The sequence below is a fragment of the Oryctolagus cuniculus genome, chromosome X (genome assembly GCF_051225735.1).
Source record: "Oryctolagus cuniculus isolate XC-2025 breed Fujian yellow rabbit chromosome X, ASM5122573v1, whole genome shotgun sequence".
NCBI classification, from domain to species: Eukaryota; Metazoa; Chordata; class Mammalia; order Lagomorpha; family Leporidae; genus Oryctolagus; species Oryctolagus cuniculus.
In genome coordinates this window covers 36,903,681-36,924,384 of record NC_142888.1, presented here as the reverse complement: position 1 = coordinate 36,924,384, position 20,704 = coordinate 36,903,681, and the positions used below count along the sequence as shown (strand labels likewise).

At 50.1% G+C, this 20,704-nt stretch overlaps 1 protein-coding gene across 8 annotated transcripts in view; it reads left to right on the top strand.

The window, feature by feature from the left end:
* IQSEC2 (IQ motif and Sec7 domain ArfGEF 2) overlaps nt 1-20,704 on the top strand; it is an 87,577-nt gene that overhangs the window by 27,569 nt on the left and 39,304 nt on the right. For 2 of the 8 annotated variants that reach the window (XM_070067293.2, XM_070067297.2), the window contains exons 1-2: nt 11,013-11,168; nt 13,065-13,160. The exons of 2 other annotated variants lie outside the window; for them this stretch is intronic. In XM_070067293.2, coding sequence (XP_069923394.1) covers nt 11,083-11,168; nt 13,065-13,160 — 182 coding nt within the window. In that variant the 5' untranslated portion in view covers nt 11,013-11,082. Of the gene's footprint in view, nt 1-11,012; nt 11,169-12,926; nt 13,161-20,704 lie in introns of those variants that run through there. 4 more of the 8 variants (XM_070067292.2, XM_051827115.3, XM_070067295.2 and 1 more) reach the window with 3 other exon arrangements.

Genomic DNA, 20,704 nt, shown 5'->3' with positions numbered 1-20,704 from the left:
CCTGTTGGAATCAGAGGTGGGTGTGGAGTGCAGTGGGAGGGTGGCGGGTTGGAGATTGTTCTTCATTCTGTCTGACCCTACCTGACTTGAGGGTTTAGCTGAACCCCGAAAGTGCTCACAGGAGCTGCCCAGATGTGAAAGCAGAGAGGTCGGCTCTGCACGTGGGACCTTTTCCACCTGGTGCTGCCAGGAGAAAAGGGTTATGATGGGTGCTGGGTCTCTCCTAATCTAGTGTTCACGTTCACCATGAACCGTGCCTGCCCTGAGCTATGGGATTTGGAGGGACTTTTGCACATGACACGTTCAAGATGTTAGAAATCCACAGGACGGTGACAAGCAAAAAACGGTGTGTGCACTTGGTGAACAAGTTTACAAGCTGCAGTAAGTTTTCAAAGCGTGATCAGTCTGCCGCTTGAGGAGACAGGTCTAAAACCGGGGTAGAGACAAGGGCTCTGGGTGACTTTCTGGAGGTTAGCATCAGGAGCTTCAGGAGGGCGGAAGAACCACGCCTGGGGCTATATAGGAATGAAGAGAGGTTCAGGGTGGGGCCCATCTTGGCATCTAGGCGGGGGGGGGGGGGGCTAGGGAATGGGCCGCTGAAATGATCACAGACCAGGCAGTGGAGGCACAAGGTGTGTCCCAGCCAGGGCTGCTACTCGTATGGCACATAGGATACCTTTGCGAAGAACGGAACAAGGTGTCCCTTTCAAGGGCAGCCGTGTTGAGTGGATCTGTTGGAATATGCTCCATTTCCTTGGGGGCCACCCTCACCAAAGTTCCCAGCTTGGTGAGCATAGCATGGGTTGGGGATTAGTTCCAGTTCTTGCTCTCCTTGTCTGTGACCCATTGTGCAGGGCGTACCTTGCCTGAACATAGACAGCAGCCCAGATACTGTCATCCAGATAGTGGGTATGAGCTGGTGGCCAGCACACAGAGGTGGATGAGCCACGCTCTGTCCTAGCATCCCAGGCAGGGGATTTGGAGTGAATGTACTGATTGGATGCCCAGGGCCAGCATCGGGGCTTTTGGGATGGATGCACACCGAAGCCAGCATTAAAACAAGGGGACTGTAATGAACACAGTCAGGCCCAGTGTCCAAGCAAGGGGTCTGTGATGCGGCATAATTAATCCCAGCATGCAGCCAAGGTGCATGGCCCAGGCACAGCTTGTCCTAGCACTTACGAAGGCACTTGTCTAGCAAAGGACATGGATCTCACTGTCTCACTGTGGGTTTGGGGCAGGGCAGCCTGGCCTGACCTTGAGCACAGGGCTCCCGCAGGCCTCCCCTGTGATGTGCCTGCTACTTGTTGAGGAAGCAGATGTCTCGAGGTCTCAGCTCTGCCCAGCAGGGAAGTTGCTGCGACCTACAGCTCTGAGAATATGAGCCTAAGTCATATGATGACATGTTGGGCCTTTACAATGCCCAGAGATTGTCAGGGACTTTCTTTCATTTGATCCTTCCATAACACTGTAGGTGGCACCTGGGCTAGCTTTATCATCATTGTTTCGCAGCTGAGGAAACAGGCTTGTGCTGGTTATAGGTTTTGCCTATAGCCACCAGGATTCAAACCCAGGTCTGCTTAGCACCAAGCCCAGAGCTATTCCTATACTGTGACCTCAGGAGCCCCTGAGAACCTTGTGTTTAATAACTCTTATCCTCATCCTCATCCTAATGTTAGTAATTGGAACAGTCATCCCTGGCTTCTCACGGACTAAGAACTCCAAATATGATCTCATTTAATGCTCACAACAGCCCTACTAGGCACAGATTGGGATCCCCAATTTATAGATGGGGAAAAGGAGGTTCCGAGAGGGTTGGTGCTCTGCCCCAGGGGAAGAGAGCATCTGTCTGACTCACACCCTGGGTTGTCTGGATCCAAAGCCAGCACTGGTTTTACCCAGACATACTTCCTGGTATCCATTCTGGATGCAAGGTAGAGGGACCTTGAGGACTCAGTAGTGGGAGAAGCAAGGATGAAAGGCAGGCTTTGGGAAGGACCTAAAGCAGAGCGTGTTTGGGGACAAGCCCTTGCAAGCATGCTGGGAAGACTTTGGACTTGGAGCCAGGGCTGGGTAGGGCCCTCTGGAGCAGGTGGTGTCTGACAGGGCTAGAGGGGGCTGACTTTGTGTGAGGAGAGAACCCTGGAGGTGGAAATCAGCGTGCATAAGAAGGCAAGGGGCAGGTTTAGAGACAGCGAGTGATCAGCTGGGCTAAACCACAAGATCTGGGCAGGGAAAGAGCCCCTATTGAGAATGTTGCTTGAGACTGGTTGCTGATTCCCTTGTGTCATCAGTAGAGGGCCGGGGGACACTGCAGGAGAGGGGCTGGGCTCTGTAGCGTAGGACGCAGGGACACTTTGGATACAGGCACAGGGCTCCATTTGTGGCTAGGTTGCTTTCTAGTTAGGTGACTGGGCAAATCAGTTCAGTCCTTGGAACCTCGGTTTTCCTCTAGTGAATGCTGTGTGTGTGTGTGTGTGTTGGAGGAAGGCCTAGGAGGATAGAAGAAATGCCAAGGAGAGGGGCTAAGCTGGACTGAAGAGTGATGAGTGAGCAGGGTAGGAGGATTGCATAGCACGCCATGGCAGGGCCCAAGCCTGAAGGCTTCATGGTGTGGCATACCACAGGAAGTACAACGGAGTCTATTTTGAGCCATGCGGCTAGGGGTGGGGACGGCTGCAGGCATAGGAAGCTGCCTGGACTTCCTGAAGATCCATGAGAAGTCGTCCAAACTAAGACAGCTTCAGCCAAGGTCCAGAGAGGCCGTGGTTCAAGGTCCCAAAGTTAGCTCTCCATGGAGCCAATTTCATATTTGTGCTCTTTGCCATGTCCCTGAACTTGTCTGGTCCTGAGTTTCTTCTTGGGAGAGTGCACATGCGAATTCTGACTTCTTCCCTGGGGGTGGGCAGAGAACTTGTACTAAAGCAATGCTGAGCATCAAAGAGTGGCTCCACAACTTGTAGTCCCCCTTTGCCTACCCCTAGTCCAATCCACTGTCATGTATACTGCCCAGTCAAGGCAGAAAACTGTGCACAAGGGCAGAACTTGAAAACACAGAGGGGCAAGAGGTGCTTGGGCCAGCACGCCCCACCCCCACCCGCCGCTGCCACCATTACCCCAGAAGATGAGGAAGCCCCGGCTGCCTGGTGCCACCGAAGTGACGGTAGAGCCGGCAGTCGGGGATCCTGGGGACCAGGCTGGGTTTGCTGGGCACGCAAGGATGAGAGCCGGAGGAGGTGGCCTGTTGCTAGGGAAAGAGGGAGGGGGTGGGGGAGCGGCTGACACCCGCGGAGCCAGGGACGTCCCCATGGCAACGGGAGCCGCTGCAGTCAGGAGGAGAAGTGGGAGGAGGAGCCACTGCTGGCTCCCTTCCCAGAGGAGGCCTCCCACTCCGGGCCTCAGTGCCCCCATCTGTCCGAGGGAAGTTTAGATTAGATAATCTGTAAAGATTCTTCCTTGTTTTGACCTCCTGGAGATCTGACATGGCTGGGACCTCACGACCCTTTTCCAGGGCTCTGCCACACTGCCCACCCCCAGATCCAGCCCAACTGTGTCTAACTCTTCTGTCCCATGCTGCCTCCTGTTCAGCTGAGCCCAGGTGCCCACCCTGCCCAGCTCTCTCTCTCTTCCTACCGCTTCCTTGGCCTGGAACTGCATCTCCCTGGCTCTGGGGCATGGAGAGCCCTACTCTAGTCCCTGCCTGCCCTGGGAAGCCTCCCCTGGTCCACCCTGACTGAGACATCGCTGCTAGGCTTCTCTGGCCCCACCAGTCTGAGTTCTTCCTGCTACCCTTAGTGATGGCTGCTGTCATTGATGGAGCCACTTCTAACAGCTTTGCAGGCAGTCCTACCGTGCCCTAGTGTGAATCCCTATTTTATTTATGTATTTGTTCTACACAAAATTTTTAGGTATTTGAATTTCTAGGCAATTTTTAAAGACTTTATTTGAATGGCAGAGTTACAGAGAGAGAGAGAGAATTTTCCATCTGCTGGTTCACTCCCCAAATGGCCATAACGGCCAGGGCTGGGCCAGGCCAAAGCCAGGAGGCAGGAGCTTCTACGTCTCCCATGTGGGTTCAGGGACCACAAGCACTTGGGTCATCCTTTGCTGCTTTCCCAAGCACTTTAGCAGGGAATTGGATCAGAAATGAAGCAGTGGGGGGACTCGAACCAGCACCCATATTGCATGCCGGCACTGCAGGTGGCAGCTTTACCCACTACCTTACAACACTGGCTCCAGTGAATCCCTATTTTATATAGGTCCCTTGAGTGCAAGTTTGGAATGTGCCTCTCTTTCATTGCTGCTACTCCCAGCCCGAGGTGGGGGTGTGTGGAGGGTGAATGAGATTTATGGTCACGGTCATCATCATGATCAGCAGCAGCACTTACAGAATGATGGCAAAGCTATTGTGTGCCAGGCACCATCCTGGGCCCTTTACCTCTCTGTGTTCATTTCATCCTCAGAGTACCCTGTAGGGCTTAGACAAGTATGCTTGCTGTTTTCTAGAAAAGGAAATGGAGGTTTAGAGAGCTAAAATCTCCCACAGTTGACTTCAGATAGAAATCCAGACCCTGAGATGCGTGATCCCCATGCTAACCCAGTGTTAACCAGATTCTACATCAGAAAGCACACATGACCCACATGTTCCTCATAAAGCAGGCCCATGTTGAGTGATTGCCAAGGGGTGGGAGCAGGCAACAGGGGTCCCTGCTCTTGGGGTTGGTGTAGACTCAGATGAGCCAGCTCTGACTCAGATGGGCGTGTGATGGCGAGAGGGACAGCCAGGGGATAAGGACAGAGTCTAGAGGGTTAGAGCTGGATTCTGACAGCAGGACGGAGGAGGCAGGAGCTGGTTGGGGTGTGGGGGGGATCTAGGGTATTTTTCCCAAAGGAGATCCCTTGCCAGGAAGCTCCAGAGGAGTGAGAAGGGGTAAGAGATTCCTTTTCTCTCCCCTTCCTCTTTGTTTTTTCCTGCCCCCGCCTGGCCCAGCCCCAGGAAGTGGGTGACCCCTAAGCTGGCTGAGTGCCTGGTTGGCACCAAAATAAACTTGCCTTCTCTCCCTTTCCCTCCCCTTGCCTCTGTCCCCTCTGTCCTGGCTTTAATTAGCAGCCCTGGGGATGAGTCACTTGGCAGCTGGGAAGGGAGGCTGTGCAGAGCCTAGCGGAGCTCCGGCTCCTGCCCTGAGCCTTACGGGCAGTGCCACTGTGTTCATGTGTGTGCGTGTGCATTGCTGCGTGTCGGGGAGGCTCGATGTCAGTGCAGCCGCGTGGAGGGCAGGGACAACATGGCACACTGGAGCCGGACTGTGGATGTTAGAGTATCTGTACAATGGCAGATCTGGTGGCTGCTGCATGTGTGTGTGTGTGTGTGTGTGTGTGTGTGTGACTGTGGCAGCAAGTGTCAGGAAGCGAGGGAGCTGTGGGGTGAGCAAACACAAACGCTGCGTAATTGCATTCATCCCCTCCCTACATAAGTGTTCCTTATGCGTTTTATGCTTATGCAAGCCGTGCACTTATAGTCCGTTTTTACTTGTCTTAGTCTGGGTACATTTTGTTGCAGGGAACAGAAGCCCACTCAAACTAGCGCAAGAATAAAGGGGTGGAGGGGGGGAGACTATTGTGAGGCTACATTGCACAGAATCCAAGAGCGGTAAGTGAAGCCCAGCCAGGCCTCACGCCAACTGCAAGTGGGACCCGGAAGTCAAGGACCCAGATTGTTCTCTTGCTCAGAATTTCCTGGGCCCACGGCTCCTGTCTCTCTACCTCTCACAGCTGTCATCTCTTTGGCACTGCCTCCTCTCTCTACTGCCTTCCTCTGCTTCCACGAGGCCTGATGTGGCTGCCAACATGGCTTACTGTGTGACCATGTAGCCTGAGGGCCCGCCTCTGGGTCTGACCGCACTGATTGTGTCCAGCCCTTGCTAACACAAGACAGTGACTAGGTGGGAGCCGAGGCTCTTCGAAGTGGGTGAGGGTACAGAAGTGAAATACTTGGCACTTGGCATTTCTTTGCCCCCAGGACCAGTTTTAAGGGCATACACACCCAAATGAGGTCAGAGATGGGAGCAAGGGGTTGGGGGCCGTCCCCTTGGAGACCTGCAGTGGTAAGATTGCCAGTCATCAAGTTTTGGGTTCCTTGGTTATTGCCAGCTGCCCTTTGCCTACTGTACTTTCAAGTGCCATGCTCATGCTGTTGTATCTAAATGGTCCCCTTATTTTATGCAAATACGGCCTTTGAATGCAAGGCCAACATTACCTTTGCTACTACTTCGGGCTGCTTTTTGTAGCCTCAGAACAACTGGCACAGTGCTATGAATGGGACAGCTGCATCCAACTTCCTGGTTGCTCCAGGAATTTTTGTATGTTATTAGTGCAGGGACTGGATTTATAGTTATTTGTAGCGTATAATTACAGACACACATTATCAATATTATCAGCTTGATGCTTGAGCCTACTTTTCCATTAATACAAACCCTGCAGTTTTTACATTAATTACTGAGGGAATTAATGACCCCTTAGACCGGTTTTCACCTATGAGTAAAGAGTTTGGAACCAGCTGTGCCACTAATGACTATTCCCCAGACACAGTGGCCATGCCCACAGCTTTGGCCTTGGCCCATAGCTCTGGCCTTGGCTCTGGCCTCGTATCTTATGGCAGACACGAGAGGCTCTCTACCACCTTCTCAGAGCCTCTTTTCTCTGGTGCAACACATAGTAGGTGCCATTGTTATGTTTCCATAAAAATGCCAGTTTTATTACTGATAAAAACCACCTCCCGTATATAACTGGTAAACATAAGCGGAAGAGATTATTCCAGGCTCAGGGTGAGCCTCCTTCAATTCCTCTGCCCCCTATACTTTTTATTGTCTCAAATATTGATAACTACAGAATACTAATCAATATGAATAACATCAGAAAAGGTCTATGTTGTAACACTATGGAGCACACAACACACACTATCTGCACCCAGGTCTTCCACATGGGTGCAGAGGCCCAAGCACTTGGACCATCTTCTGCTGCTTTTGCAGGTACATTAGCAGGGAGCTGCATGGGAAGTGAGGCAGCTGGGACTCAAACCGGTGACCCTGTGGGATGCCAGTGTCACAGGTGACAGTTTAACCCGCTACACCATAATGCTGGCCACAACCCATGCTATCTCTAATTCTTGTGGCCACCTTGCCAAGTGTGTGTGATTCTCAGGTGGGGAAACTGGAACCTCGGGAGGTAAAGTGACTTGCCCAAAGTCATCCAGCTGTCCATTCATTCATTTATTCTCTCATTCAAGGATAATTTACTGAGGGTCTACAAACCGCAGAATGAGGAATAATGGAGCAATGGCCCTGCGCTGCGGAAGCCCACTGTTTGGTTGGGAAACAAGGAAACAGACAAGTACAGACAATTAAAACGGAAGGCTTCTCCAAGGATGGGTAGAAGTTAGCCAGAGGAGGTTGGGGTGGGGCAGGGTCAAGTGGAGAGTGTCACAGGCCAGAGCTGAGGGAGGAGTGCTTGGCACCTGCATTTGTGAAGAACTAAAGCTGTATCTGCAGTGAGACCAGGCTGTGGAGAGAAACAGTTTGCAAAGTAAGCAGAAGGTCCATCTGGAGGCTGGCACTAGGTCCCTGGCCAGTTGGGCCCATAGCTGAGGAGCTGCAGGACGGCAGCCACAGTGTCCACTTCCTGGGCTTCCGGAAAGAGTGGCATGCCTGGCCCCAGGGCACCTGCTTGGGCAGCCTAGTAAGCATCAGGCGCAGGATTCCCATGGCTGCAGTGCCCTCTAGTGTCCATCAGCCCATCTTGCAGCCTCCACCTCTGGGTGCAGTGTCTCCAACCAACATGCATGACCAGGTGCCCTGTGCTGGGTGCTAGGGACACTGGGAGGAGCAGGACACCATCCGTGACCCAGTCAAAGAAGGGATACCAAGCATATGAACAGAGGATGGTGAGAGAAGCTGGCTGAGAGAAAAGCAGGGTGGAAGGACACAAGGGAAGGTATCCAACTTGCCTGGGTGGGTCAGGGTGGGTCCCCCGAGGATACAACATCTACCCAACTTCTGAAGAATAAGGAGGAGCCATGCAGGCTAGGGAAGTGGCAGCGGGAGCACAGAGGGACACCACAGGTGAAGAGGAGGGCACAGAGTGGCAGAATGTGGCCAAGAATCGCAAGTACTGCTGTCTGAGACTCGCTGGATGTCAAGGGTAAGGGAGTAGCTCACAGAAGGTTCTAGAATGCCTGCCTCTAACTCATTCACTAGGGACTTAGGGAACGGGATCATGTAAGAAGCTTCGCTACCCTTTGGGGATTACAAGCCCATCTCAGGACCTGATGGAAGCTAAAGATGCTCTTTCTAGAAGTTTGTATTTTTTATCCAACTTCAGGGGCTTCAGAAACAATCCCCATGCTACCCGTGCCTTCCACCAACCCCAGGCTTCCAAACTGCTCTTAGTGTAATCACGGAAACCCTGATGGTGGCGTCCAAGGCCCTGCAGGATCAGGCCCCGCCTAAGTCTCCAGTCTCACCTCTTTGCCCTCTGCCTTTCCCGCTCAGCCACGCTGACCTCTTTTTGCAGTTCCTGGAAATACCTGCCGCAGGTCCTTTGCTCAGGTCGCTTCCTCTGTCTGGAACATGCTGGCCTGCTCTTGCCACTTCTTGCTCAGTCTCATTCTGTTACATGGTGAGTGTCTGTCTCCTCACACTTGGCTTTAAACTTCACAAGAGCAGGACATTGTCTACCCTTAGTTGCTGCTATATCCAGCACCGGGCACAGCGCCAGGTCCACAGTGTCTGTTTGAAGAAGAGAATGAGGACTTGCTAGTGCCGGGTGGCTGGGTCAGGCTCCTCATCTGTACTTCCCACTTCCCTTCAGCACCTGCAGGGTCAGCACGTGAATCCACCCAACATGCTTGTGTGTGTCGGCATTTCAAAAGTGGCACCACTTTGAGATCTTTTCCTAGAAGTCTTTGCCCCATCCCTGAAACCACCGGGCTTCCCACAGGTCTCCCTTGCCTCTCTCAAGCTGAAGCTAAGACTCTTTATCATGTGTGCATTTTAAAGCCATTGTTTTAATTCATTTCTTTTATTTGAGAGGAAGATAGAAAGAAGGAGAGATGGAGACAGACGGAAAGAGATAGACAAAGGCCTCCCATCCACTGGTTCACTCCCAAATGCCTGGAGCCAGGCACTCCATCCAGGCCCCCCACGTGGGTAGCAGGGAGTCAAGTACTTGAGCCACTGCCTCCTAGGGTGTGCATTAGCAGGAAGCTGGAGCAGAAATGGGGCTGGGAAACTGGTGCCGTGGCATAGCGGGTAAAGCTGCTGCCTGCAGTGCTGGCATCCCATATGGGCACCAGTTCTAGTCCCAGCTGCTCTACTTCTGGTCCAGCTCTCTGCTATGGCCTGGGAAAGCATTAGAAGATGGCCCAAGTCCTTGAGCCCCTGCACCTGCGTGGGAGACCCGGAGGAAGCTCCTGGCTCCTGGCTTCGGATCGGTGCAGCTCCAGCCATTTCGGCCATCTGGGGAGTGAACCAGCAGATGGAAGACTGCACTCTCTCTCTGCCTCTGCCTGTCTGTAACTCTGCCTTTCAAATAAATAAATAAATCTTAAAAAAAAAAAAAAAGTGGAGCTGGAACTCAAACCCAGGTCCTCTAGTATGGGATGTGGATATCCCAAGGAGCATCTTCAGCACCGTGCCAGCTGCTTGTCCTGGTCACATGCACTTTGTCTTACCAAATCCCTACAAGAACCTGTGAGGTGGGGATCGCTCCTCCTCATCCGTAGATGAACACATTGAGCCTCAGAAGGGCTGCCCAGGCACCAAAGCGCAGGCTGTTTACCTCACCAGAGACAAGAAGGGGCTTCCCTGAGGCTGCCCAGCATCCATTTTCAACTGAGGACTAGAACTTCTGTCTCAACCCCAGCTGGGCCAAGAGGAAGGGCTGGATCGGAGGGGTAGCTCTCAGGGCAGCAACTACCCAGGTATAGCTGCTGCAGCACCTAGGGAAGTTGCTGAGCAGAGACAAAGCCCAGAGCGCCGAGGGCCGAGGCTTTAGGGGGCGAAGAGAGGGAGAGGAGGCCACTAGGGGCCCCCAGGTGCCAACCTCGAGGCAGCTCCGGCTTTCTTGAGAGGAGCCAACTGCCCCTGCAGGGAGGCAGGAAGGCTGGCCTGTTGCCTGTCAGTTTCTATTCCTTCTAGATCACTGGCCCCCTGGCGCCTCCCAGGGCCACCTTCTGCTCAAAACAGCCAGGGGCCTGGACCGTGGGGCCTGGTGACAGGACAGGAGGCCCTGCATACTTCACACCCTCTGCATGGCTCTCATTTCTCCAGTGCCTCCCAACTGTGCAGAAAGATTCCGAGGGGGGATGGGTGGGGAGCCAGGGCACCTGGATCCTAGGCTGACTTTGCCAAATAAAATGTGTTGGGACTCTTCTGTCTCCAGACTTCACTGTGCCCCGGCATGAAATCAGGCCGGGCAGTTTCCTCGCAAGAATGGCCTCTAGCTTGTGAACGGCTTTTCCTCCAATTGTTGCTTTTCTCTTTGGGGGGCGCGCTTGTCTTAGACACTGTAGAAAAACAACACAGAAAAGAGGAACAGCTTAGTGCCATGGCCAGGGCTGCCTCTCGCTATGCCCAAACGGGCAGTTTGACTGTTCCTGGATTGTGGAAGGTCCCAGAACAACTCCTAAGCCTGGCCTCCTTAACTGTGCTGCAAACGAGGATGTGTGTGGAAAGCTGTGGTTGGTGGAGGGGACAGATTCCAGCTTTGAGAATGGCCAGTGACTGAACCCCTTCCCCATCTCCGTTTTGTCTTTGGGAGACTAGGGCTAAGTGATACAGATTTGCCAGGGTGCTTGGGGCGATCGCAGCAGCAGCGGTGCCCAGCGCGAGTGCAGCCCGGGGTTTGGCCCAGGAGTGCCTGTGAGCTGGGCAAGCTGCTTCCTCTTAGGAGGAGTACCCAGCCCTCCTGGGGAGCAGGGAAGGAGCAGTTTCCAGTTGCAGTCTGGCCTGCAGCCCAGCCCGCCTGGCCCCGCCTCCTTGGTTCTTCCTTCTAGGGAAGGGCTTGGGAGGAGGGGGTGGTGACTCGATGGAGGCACCAGCCGGCGGGCTGGGCCAGGGGACCTACCCTTGGGACAGGTCTAGACCCGTGGAGCCCCCCGGGAGGAGCAGCAGGTAGGAACCTGGGCCCCCCCCCACCTCCCTCCCAGTCTGACCCCCGTGCCTTTATGCTCAGGCCTGGACCTAGTCCCTGGGCCGCCGATTCAGCAGCCTCCCGGCTTCCTGGTTCCTGGCTCCCCTCTTGGACTCCTGGAGGCCTTTGGCTTGGGGGAGGGAGCTGGCTCGAGGGGGGGCAAGGCCGTGGGCAGCTGCATGAGGACCCCGGAGCCGCCAAGCAGCACAGTGTGTGTGGCCTGTGACAAGGGAGCTGGGAGCTGCCCGGGTATGCCAGCCTGGCCTGGCACTGCACGGCTCCAGCCGCTGAGAACCTGAGCTCCACGCTCCAGCAGCCTCGGGGTCTTCCATGCAGTGAGCTAACCATTAAGGACTTGAGCTGGTGACTGGCACGGACATGGTGGCACTTGAGGCACGGTTACCCTGATGGCCACGAGCATTCCAGAGGCTCTGCGGAGAAGAGGCTCAGATTTCAGAGATTCCCTCCAGGGTTCTCAGATTTGTGCATCCTCAAATTTGCAGCAAGGGAGAGACAGCGGGCCCCTGGCCCAGCCTGCAGCCTCATGTTCGGGCTTTTGAACGGGCAGGCCCAGAGTGCAACCTGCCTTGGGGGGTTGGGGGGGGCTGTGCGGGACCTTGGGCTGGCTGACCTGGAGGGGCTGGCTCCTCTCCGAGCTTGTCCTCACTGCTGTGCCTGGGAGGGCAGGGAGCCGGCCCTGTGCCTCACTACTCCTCCCCCTTACCATTCTCTGGACTTTACTCACGGGGAAGTCTTTGGACCCTGCAGGAGAGGGTGGGGGCGCAGCGCTGGGGGTGGAGGTTGGGGGCCCTGCCTTGGGGTGGGGGGCGAAGCACTGGCTTTGAAGCTCAAGACTCCTGCTCAGAAGCAGCCTGTCCTCTGGCTCACCAGCCCCACCCACCCACTCAGCCCGGAGTCCTATCCTGTCACCAAGACCACTGAGACCTTGTCAGCCTCTCCCCCCCTCACCCCTCCCCTCGCTCTGGCACTCTCTACATCTCCCTGTCCTCTCTCTGTGTCTTTTGTCTCGCCCCTTTGCTGTCTTCCCGTTTCTCTGTTTCTCCTCGCCTTTTCCTGTCTCTTTCGCTTTCTCTCTGTCCCTCTCTCCCTCCTCCCTCAGTGTTTCCTCACCGCCCCCCCCCCCCTGGCCTGGGTCTTCCCCCCTCGGTGGGCCCAGAGCCCTTCCTACCCCTTCCTTCCTGGCCTCCCTTCCTGTGAGGGGGTCTTCTCCCAGAGGAGCCCCCACACATCTTGTCCCCTTCTCTCCCCCCCTTCCCATGTGGCGTCTGGTGTGAGGAGGGCTCCCTTCCCCCTTCCCTGCTGTGGTGTCCCAGCGTCTCCGTGGCCTGGCCCAGGTCCCCATGGAGTCATCTGGAACACAGGAGGCCCAGCCCGGCTCTTTCGTCTCTACTGCCCCCTGTTGTCGTTGTGTTCTGTTTGTGGTTCGAGTGCCGTCCTCTCTTTCTTGACTTTGTGGTTTTTTCTTTTTTTCTTCCTTCCTTCCTTCCTTCCTTCCTTCCTTCCTTCCTCCCTCCCTCCCTCCCTCCCTCCCTTCCTCCCTTCCTCCCTTCCTCCCTTCCTCCCTTCCTCCCTTCCTCCCTTCCTCCCTCCTCCCTCCCTCCCCCTTTCCTTGCTCCTTTTCCCGTCACCCTCCATCCCTCCTCTCTGATCCTCCTACCTTCCCTCCCTCCCTGCTCTCCACCCCTCCCCTTCCATCCCCAATCCTCCGTTCCTCCCAGTCTTCCCTCTTCTCCTCTCCCACTCACTCTCACCTCCTTGCCCACCCCCCCCCGTTGCCCACCCTGCCTCTCCCCTCCGCCGCCCCCACCCCCGTCTCTCTCTGTTTCTCTCTCTCTCTGTCTCTCGCTGTCTCTCAGGTCCACAGCGTCTCACACTCTACACCAGTATTGCTGTCCTACTCAGGTCCTTGACTCCATGAAGCTTACCCCCTCAGGCAGGCTGGCAGAGAGCAGGTAAGAGCTAGACCCATCCCTCCGCCCCTCCCCCCCTCCAGACAAACATGCAAGATCATTGCCAGACCCCTCCCCCCATCTCCCTTAGCCCTTGGTGTGACTGCGGAGTGGCTGTCTGAGTGCTTGACAAGAGTGCCTGCAAGGTCAGGTCAGGAGACCAAAGAGGACGCTTGGAATCTCTTTGGCGTTTGTCCTTCCTTTAAAAAAAAAAAATGCCTCCTAGAATCTGTGACATCTGAGCTGTGCGGAATGATGAATAGGAGATTGCCAGTTGGACTGGCTGGGGAAGGATGTTTAGGCACAAGGAACAATCTGCCCACACCTTGGGAGAACAACATTATTACCAAGCCAATTAGAAGATGTGTTTCGTGTTTTCCAATTAGAAGTCAACAAAAGGAAATATTAACATCAATGGCAAAAAAAAAGGCCAGGCTCTCCACCCCATTTGAAAGTTTAGAAATACTTGTGTTAAAGAGGAACTACGAATGGGATCTATAGGCTCTTTGGAATAAATGTCTGTGAGAAGACTACATTATTAAAACCTATGGAATATCACCATTGGGGTTCTAGAGGAAGTTATAGTCTTAAATGCTTTTATTAGAGAATAAGACAGTTTAAATTAAGTGAACTAATTATTCCCCTCAAGAAGCTAGAAAAAGAACAACCAAAAAAAAAAAAAACCCACAGAATAAAGTAATTACCATAGACAAAGCTTGAAATTAATGAAATAGAAAACAAAAGATAAAATAAGAAGTGACTTAACTTTTTTTTCCATTTTATTTGAAAGGCAGAGACAGACAGACAGATGGAGAGAGATCTTCCATCCACTAGTTCAACCCCTAAATGCCTGCAACCCCGGGGACTGGTCCAGGCCAAAGCCAGGAGTTCAGAATTGCATGCTCTTTTCCTATGTGGATGGCAGGAACCCAAGTACTTGCGCCATCACTTGCTGCCTCCAAGGGTGCACATTAGCAGGAAGCTGGATCAGAAGCAGAGGAGCTGGGACTTGAACCAGGCACTTTGATATGGGAGGCAGGTGTCCCAAATAACGGCTTAACTGCTCTGCCTCATGACCACCTCAAAAGATAGCTTTTAAAAAAGACTAGCAAATTAGGTAGAACGTCCTCTCTCTGACAGATACGACTGAGAAAAACATAAGAAAACAGAAAGAAAATAAGGTCTGAAGTAGGAGATTTAAACATAGATTCTGAGATGAAGAAAAAGTTACATCAAAATGCCTTGTATGCTTTCAGACCACTAAATGGGAAAGCCTCAATGACATGAGTAGTTTTCCAAGGAAATGCAGATTATCCAAAATGACTTGAGGACAGGCAGGAAATCTGAAGAGAAGAAAAAAGTATAGAAGAAACCAAAAAGATGGTCCAAGTTTTCTGCTCAGAAATGGTACCAGACCCACTTGGTATTCTGGAAGTTCTAGCAAATCGTGAAAGATCAGATGATAGGAAGAGACAAAAAGATTCCCAGGTTACTGTATAAAGATAGTATAACTAGACATACTTATTTTAAAAAAAGATTTATTTTATTTATTTGAAAGACAGAGTTACAGAGAGAGGTAGAGATAGAGAGAGAGATCTTCCATCTGTTGGTTCACTCCCTAGATGGCCACAATGGCCAGAGCTGTGCCCATCCCAAGCCAGGAGCCAGGAGCTTCTTCCAGGTCTCCCACTGGGTGCAGGGGCCCAAGGACTTGGGCCATCTTCCACTGCCTTCCCAGGCCATAGCAGAGAGCTGGATCGGAAGTGGAGCAGCCAGGTCTCAAACTGGTGCCCATATGGGATGCTGGCGCTTCATGCCAGGGCTTTAACCTGCTGTGCCACAGCGCTGGCCCTGACAGACTTTTTTTTTTTTTAATTTTTGTTTGAGAGGCAGAGAGAGAGAGAGAGAGAGAGAGAGAGAATGAATCAGTCTTCCATTTCTTTCTGGTTCACTCCCCAAATGTCTACAACAGCCAATGCTGTGCCAGACTGAAGAAGCCAGGAACCCAGAACTCCATCCAGATCTCCCACGTGAGTGGCAGGGACCCAACTACTTGAGTCTTCTACTGCCTTCCAGGGTGTGCAATAGCAGGAAGCTTGTTTGGAAACAGACCAGACTCTATCCCAGGCATCCCCACATGGATTGCAGGTATCCCAAGTGGAGACTTAGCCCACTGTGCCATAATGCCTGCTCCCGGACGGATTTAGACACATACACACACAAACTCCACTGTAGCCTAATCTCACATATTAGTAGAAAAGCGTTTTGTTTTTGTAAATTATTTATTTATTTGAGAGCAAGAGAGAGGACAGATAGAAAGAAAGCTTTCACTCTGCAAATGCCGGCAATGGCCCCAGGCTAGGCTGGGCCAAAGCCAAGAGTTAGGAACTCAATCATGTGGTTGACAGGAATCCAATACCTTCAGCCATCATGACTGCCCCCCCAGGGTCTGCATTAGTAGGAAGCTGGAGTCAGGAGCTGGAGCGAGGTTTGGAAGCCAGGCACTCCAATATGGGACATGACCTCTTAACCACTAAGCCAGATGTCTGCCCCAACAAATATTTAAACAAAAGATTGTTAATCAGAATCCAGCAGTGTATTAAAAGAAGAATATAGGGGCTGGTGTTGTGGTACAGTGAGTTATGCCACATTTGGGATGCCTTCAGCCTGTACTGGAATGCTGATTGATTCAAGTCCCAGGTGCATTAGCAGGATGTGGGAGACCCTGATGGAGTTCCAGGCTCCTGACTTTGGCCTAGCCCTAGCCATTGCCACCATTTGAGGAGTGAATCAACAGATGCAAGATACCTCTCTCTCTTTCTTGCTCTGCCCTTCATGTAAATAAATAAATCTTTAAAATAAATAAATCTTTAAAAAAAAAGCTATGTTATAACATGGGAACGTTTCCCAGGAGTGGGGATTGTTCAGCATTTTAGGAAGTCTGTTATTGTCATTGATCCTGCTAATAGACTTTATCAATGGTTAATAAAGAGAAAAGTTTATACTGTCATCTCCATAAATGATGCTAAATGATTTGATAAAATTACACACCCATTTTTTTTCTCTCAGCATTGACTTAGCTTGCTACCCAGCAATAAATAACTGATAGAGTAAGCTAAGAATCAATGAAAACTTCCTTAATGTGGTAAAGAACTTTTCTCAGAAACCAAAGGCAGTCATCAAATGCAGCAGTGAAGAACTAGATACATTTATATTAAATTCAGGAACAAAATAAGAATGACTGCTATCACTAGTACTAGCCAATGTTTTCCTGGTGGTTTTAGCCACTGGGATTAAGAAAGAAAGAAGATGTACAAATATTAGGTTTAGCGTTAATTGAACAGGGTATGATTTTCTACTTGGATAATTAAAGATAATAAAATTAAAAACTATTATAACTAATAAGAAAGTTCAGTTAATGAGTAGATATAAATATACACCTAAACCCTTAGCTTCTCTGAATATGAGCTATAACTAATTAGAAGACATAATTGAGGGACAGGCGTTGTGGTGCAGTGGGTTAAGCCACTGCATGGAATGCCCTCATGCCATATCAGAGTGCCTGAGGTTGAGCCGTGCCTCTGCTTCTGATCCAGCTTCTTGCTAATGCACCTTGGAGGTAGCAAATGATGGCTCAAGTATTTGGCCGCCTCCCTCCCACATGGGAGACCCTGATGGAATTCCTGGCTCTTGGCTTTGAACTAGCCCAGTCCCAGTTGTCACAAGCATTTGGGAACTGAAACAGCTAATGGAAAATGCCTCTCTCTCTCTCTCTCTGAATCTCTCTGAATCTCTCTGAATCTCTCTCTGCCTTTCAAGCAAATTTTTAAAATAAATTTTAAAAATAAACATTAAAGAAGAGGTAGACATAACGGAAGAAGATCCCGTTCACAGGGCCAGTGCCGTGGCTCACTTGGTTAATCCTCCGCCTGCAGCGCTGGCATCCCATATGGGCGCCGGGTTCTAGTCCCGGTTGCTCCTCTTCAAGTCCAGTTCTCTGCTGTGGCCCGGGAGAGCAGTAGAGGATGGCCCAGGTGCTTGGGCCCTGCACCTGCATGGGAGACCAGGAGGAAGCACCTGGCTCCTGGCTTCGGATTGGTGTAGCTCCGGCCGTAGCAGCCATTTGGAGGGTGAACCAAGGGAAGGAAGACCTTTCTTTCTGTTTCTCTCTCTCACTGTCTAACTCTGCCTGTCAAATAAAAATAAATAAATAAATATCCTATTCACAGCAGCAGCAAAAAAAAGTATGAAATCTCTAGGAATTTATAAGAAATATAAAATACTTCTGTGTAGAAAGCTATAAAATTCCATTGAAGGTTATAAGAAGACTTGAGTAAATCAAGAGCCATATCCTATTCCTGGATGAGAAGACTCAGTATGATAAAAATGACATTTTTCCCCAATTTGGTCAAAAGATTTGATGCGTTTCTCATTAAAGTTCCAATAGTATTTTCTTTGGAACGTGGGCAACTGGATTCTAAAGTTTATTTGGAATAATGAATGCCCACGAGTTAACAAGAAAATTTTGAATAACAAGAATAATGGAGAATACTCGCCTTGTTATATACAAAAACTTTTACCATAAAGCTGCCAGAATCACAAATGTTATATCATCACAGCAACAGAGGAATACACAAGTGGAACAAACTGGAGTTCAGAAACAAACTCATGTATTCATATGAGAATCTGATTTGTTGTAAAGATAATTTGATAAGCTAAAGATAATTTGATTTATGATAAAGAAGACATTTCAAATTAATGGGGACTCAGTGGCTGGCATGAGACTATTTGCTACCCATTTAAGAAAGAGAAAATAAATCCCTAGTTCACACACAAACAAAAACACCAAACAACAACAGCTGTAAAAGTACTAGAAGAAAATCTGGAATATTTTTATAATGTAGTATTAGTATGAAACATATCTTCTTAGGACTTAATACCTCAGAAGGCATAAAATAAATAGTATTAATTTTTGCTTTATTAAAATGAAATACTTCTGTGTGTGTGGAGAAAGATGCTATATACAAAGTTAACACATAAACAACAGACTGGGAGAGAAAGTATTTGCAACACAGATATCCAACAAAAGGTTTCCATCTCTGTCTATATCTATATCATCTGTGGAAATCAATAAGAAAAAGATACACACCCCATTTAAAATGGAGAAGTGACAGGATAGGACAATTCGGGGGGAAGTAGACAATCAGCTAATAAACGAGAAAGGATGCTCAAGCTTACTAGTCATTAAACGAATATAACTACCCACAACATGGTACCATTTTTAGGCACTGAAATTAAAAAAGATTGGAAGGGTTATGGGGAAACAGACCCTCTCAGATGCCTGAATTGGAGTGTAAATTAGCCCAATTTTTTATGAGGCCCATGTTACCACCAGAATGTTAAAGGTACATTTTCTTCCAAGCTGAGAACCATATACTGGAGCTAGATTTCTCTATGGCTTATTACTTGGCCATCCAGGGGCCTTTCTAAGACACTCCAATCCAAACTGCTAACATAAGCCTCACTGTGCAACTGTTTATCACACTTGCAACCAACTCTTAATTAAAAAGTTGCATGATATATGCTTCTCGACAGGATTATATGAGTAGGAATAATCTTTATTTTTAGCCAGTCTATAAAAATGTTATAGCAGTGGAAAGAATTGTATCTGCACTTTAAACAAAATGTGCATTCCTTTGGCCCAGGAGTGCAACTTTTAGGAATCCGTCCTTCAACAGTGCTTGCAGACATTTGCAGAGATGTTCAGTGCAGCATTGGTTGTGACCGTAAAACATGAAAACAACCTCAATGTCCACCAATAGGGAACAGCTTACACTTGTACTATGGATTAATCTGAAGCTGATTTTTTTAAAGGCATATCTCTATATACTGGCATAGCAAGAACTCCAAGTCCTATTGTTACATGAAAAAGGAAGTTGCAGAACAGGGCTTTCAGTATGATTCCATTTTTGTAAGGAAAAGGAAACCTCCATAACAACAATGAAAACATGTTATATACACACACACACCCTCTGTCATAATTTCAGAATCACTGGCCTTTTTCCTTGGTCCTATTTCCTTGTTTCTACTAACTCATTTGCCTCCTGCTCTGTACCTGTTCCCTATAGCCACTTGTTTATAGTTTGCCTTTTCTTTTAAGAACCAGCTCAAATCTCATCTCATGGGTTCAGCAAGTATGTTATCTTGCCTGCTTTAGGTTAGGCCATGTGCTGAACTTCCACAGGATATTGAAATGAATTCTGTCTGGTCCTATCATCAGGGAGCACAAGTCTAGACAGAAGAGAGACACATAGACAGGGATAGGGCAGCGTGGTTTGGGATGGGGCAGAAGTAGGTGCAGAAGGCTGCCAGTGAATGGGCACTGAACTGCATCCAGGAGCCAGGGAAGGCTTCCTACAGAAGAGGACATTTGTACTGAGTCTTGAAAGAGTGATAGCTTTCCTTCGTCCCTCTCCCCCACCAAAAATGGTCTTGCCTACTGTTCGGCTCATTCAAGTTGGATGACCTCACTGGGGGAAAATAGTTGAATCAGTGCCTTTATTCAAGTTCAGTTCTGCCATGTGCCAGCTCTGTGATTTTGGGCAAGTCATTTAGCCTCCGAATGTCTGTTTCCTCTTCTGTGTAATGAGGTTAATGCCTACTTTACCTCTCTGGGATGTTTTCAGAATTGGATATAATGCACATAAAACTCCTGGATGATTATCTATACTAACCAAGTGTGTAACACTGGATTGGATTGGATTGGATTGGATCCAAAAGCTGTATGTGTCTGGGGATGGTTTTGGAGCAAAGGGTGGGCCTGAGATGGGGCATATGAGAGTAGTATATGGGATAGACAGGGTTGCATCCTAAGAAAAAAGTTCCAGGTGCCTGGTCTTGCCTTGAATGATACAGGAGGTGGTCCTGGGAAATGGAGCCTAAGTGGGAAGTTTTGGCCCTGGTTCTTGGTCCTCTTCTCCTGCTGTGCCATTTCACAGTCCAGGCAGTGAAGCATGGTGGACCACAGCATGGCCCATTGCATGGCATTCATGTCAACTTCATTCCCAACCCTGTCACTTGCTAGCTGGGTGACCTTGAACAACTCACTTCACACATTTCTGAGCCTAGTTCCTTGCCTGCTAAACAGGACACAATGCCACCAGCATCCTGGGGTTTACTTTGCTGAGGAGTAGGTAAGGTCATTCAGATGAGTCCATTCATTCAGAATTCACCTTGCTGTGTGCCTGGCACATAATGCATTCTCAATGAAAAAAAAATAGCTGTAGCTAGTATCCATTTCAGTAAAAACTTCTGGGGTACCAGTATGACCAGGGCCTGTGCTGGCTAATGACTCTTGTCCTCCAAGAAATTCCAGTCAGTTGAGGAGACTGAGGAAGGCTATGACAGAGGAGAACATGGGGTGGGGGGATGCTGTGGAAGCCTAGAGGAAGGGTTCTCGCCCTGTCTTGGACTGATGCAGGTCAACTCAGCCTCTAAGAGCTAGCTCTTAAGGGATAAGTAAGATTTAACCAAAGGGTAGAAGGATG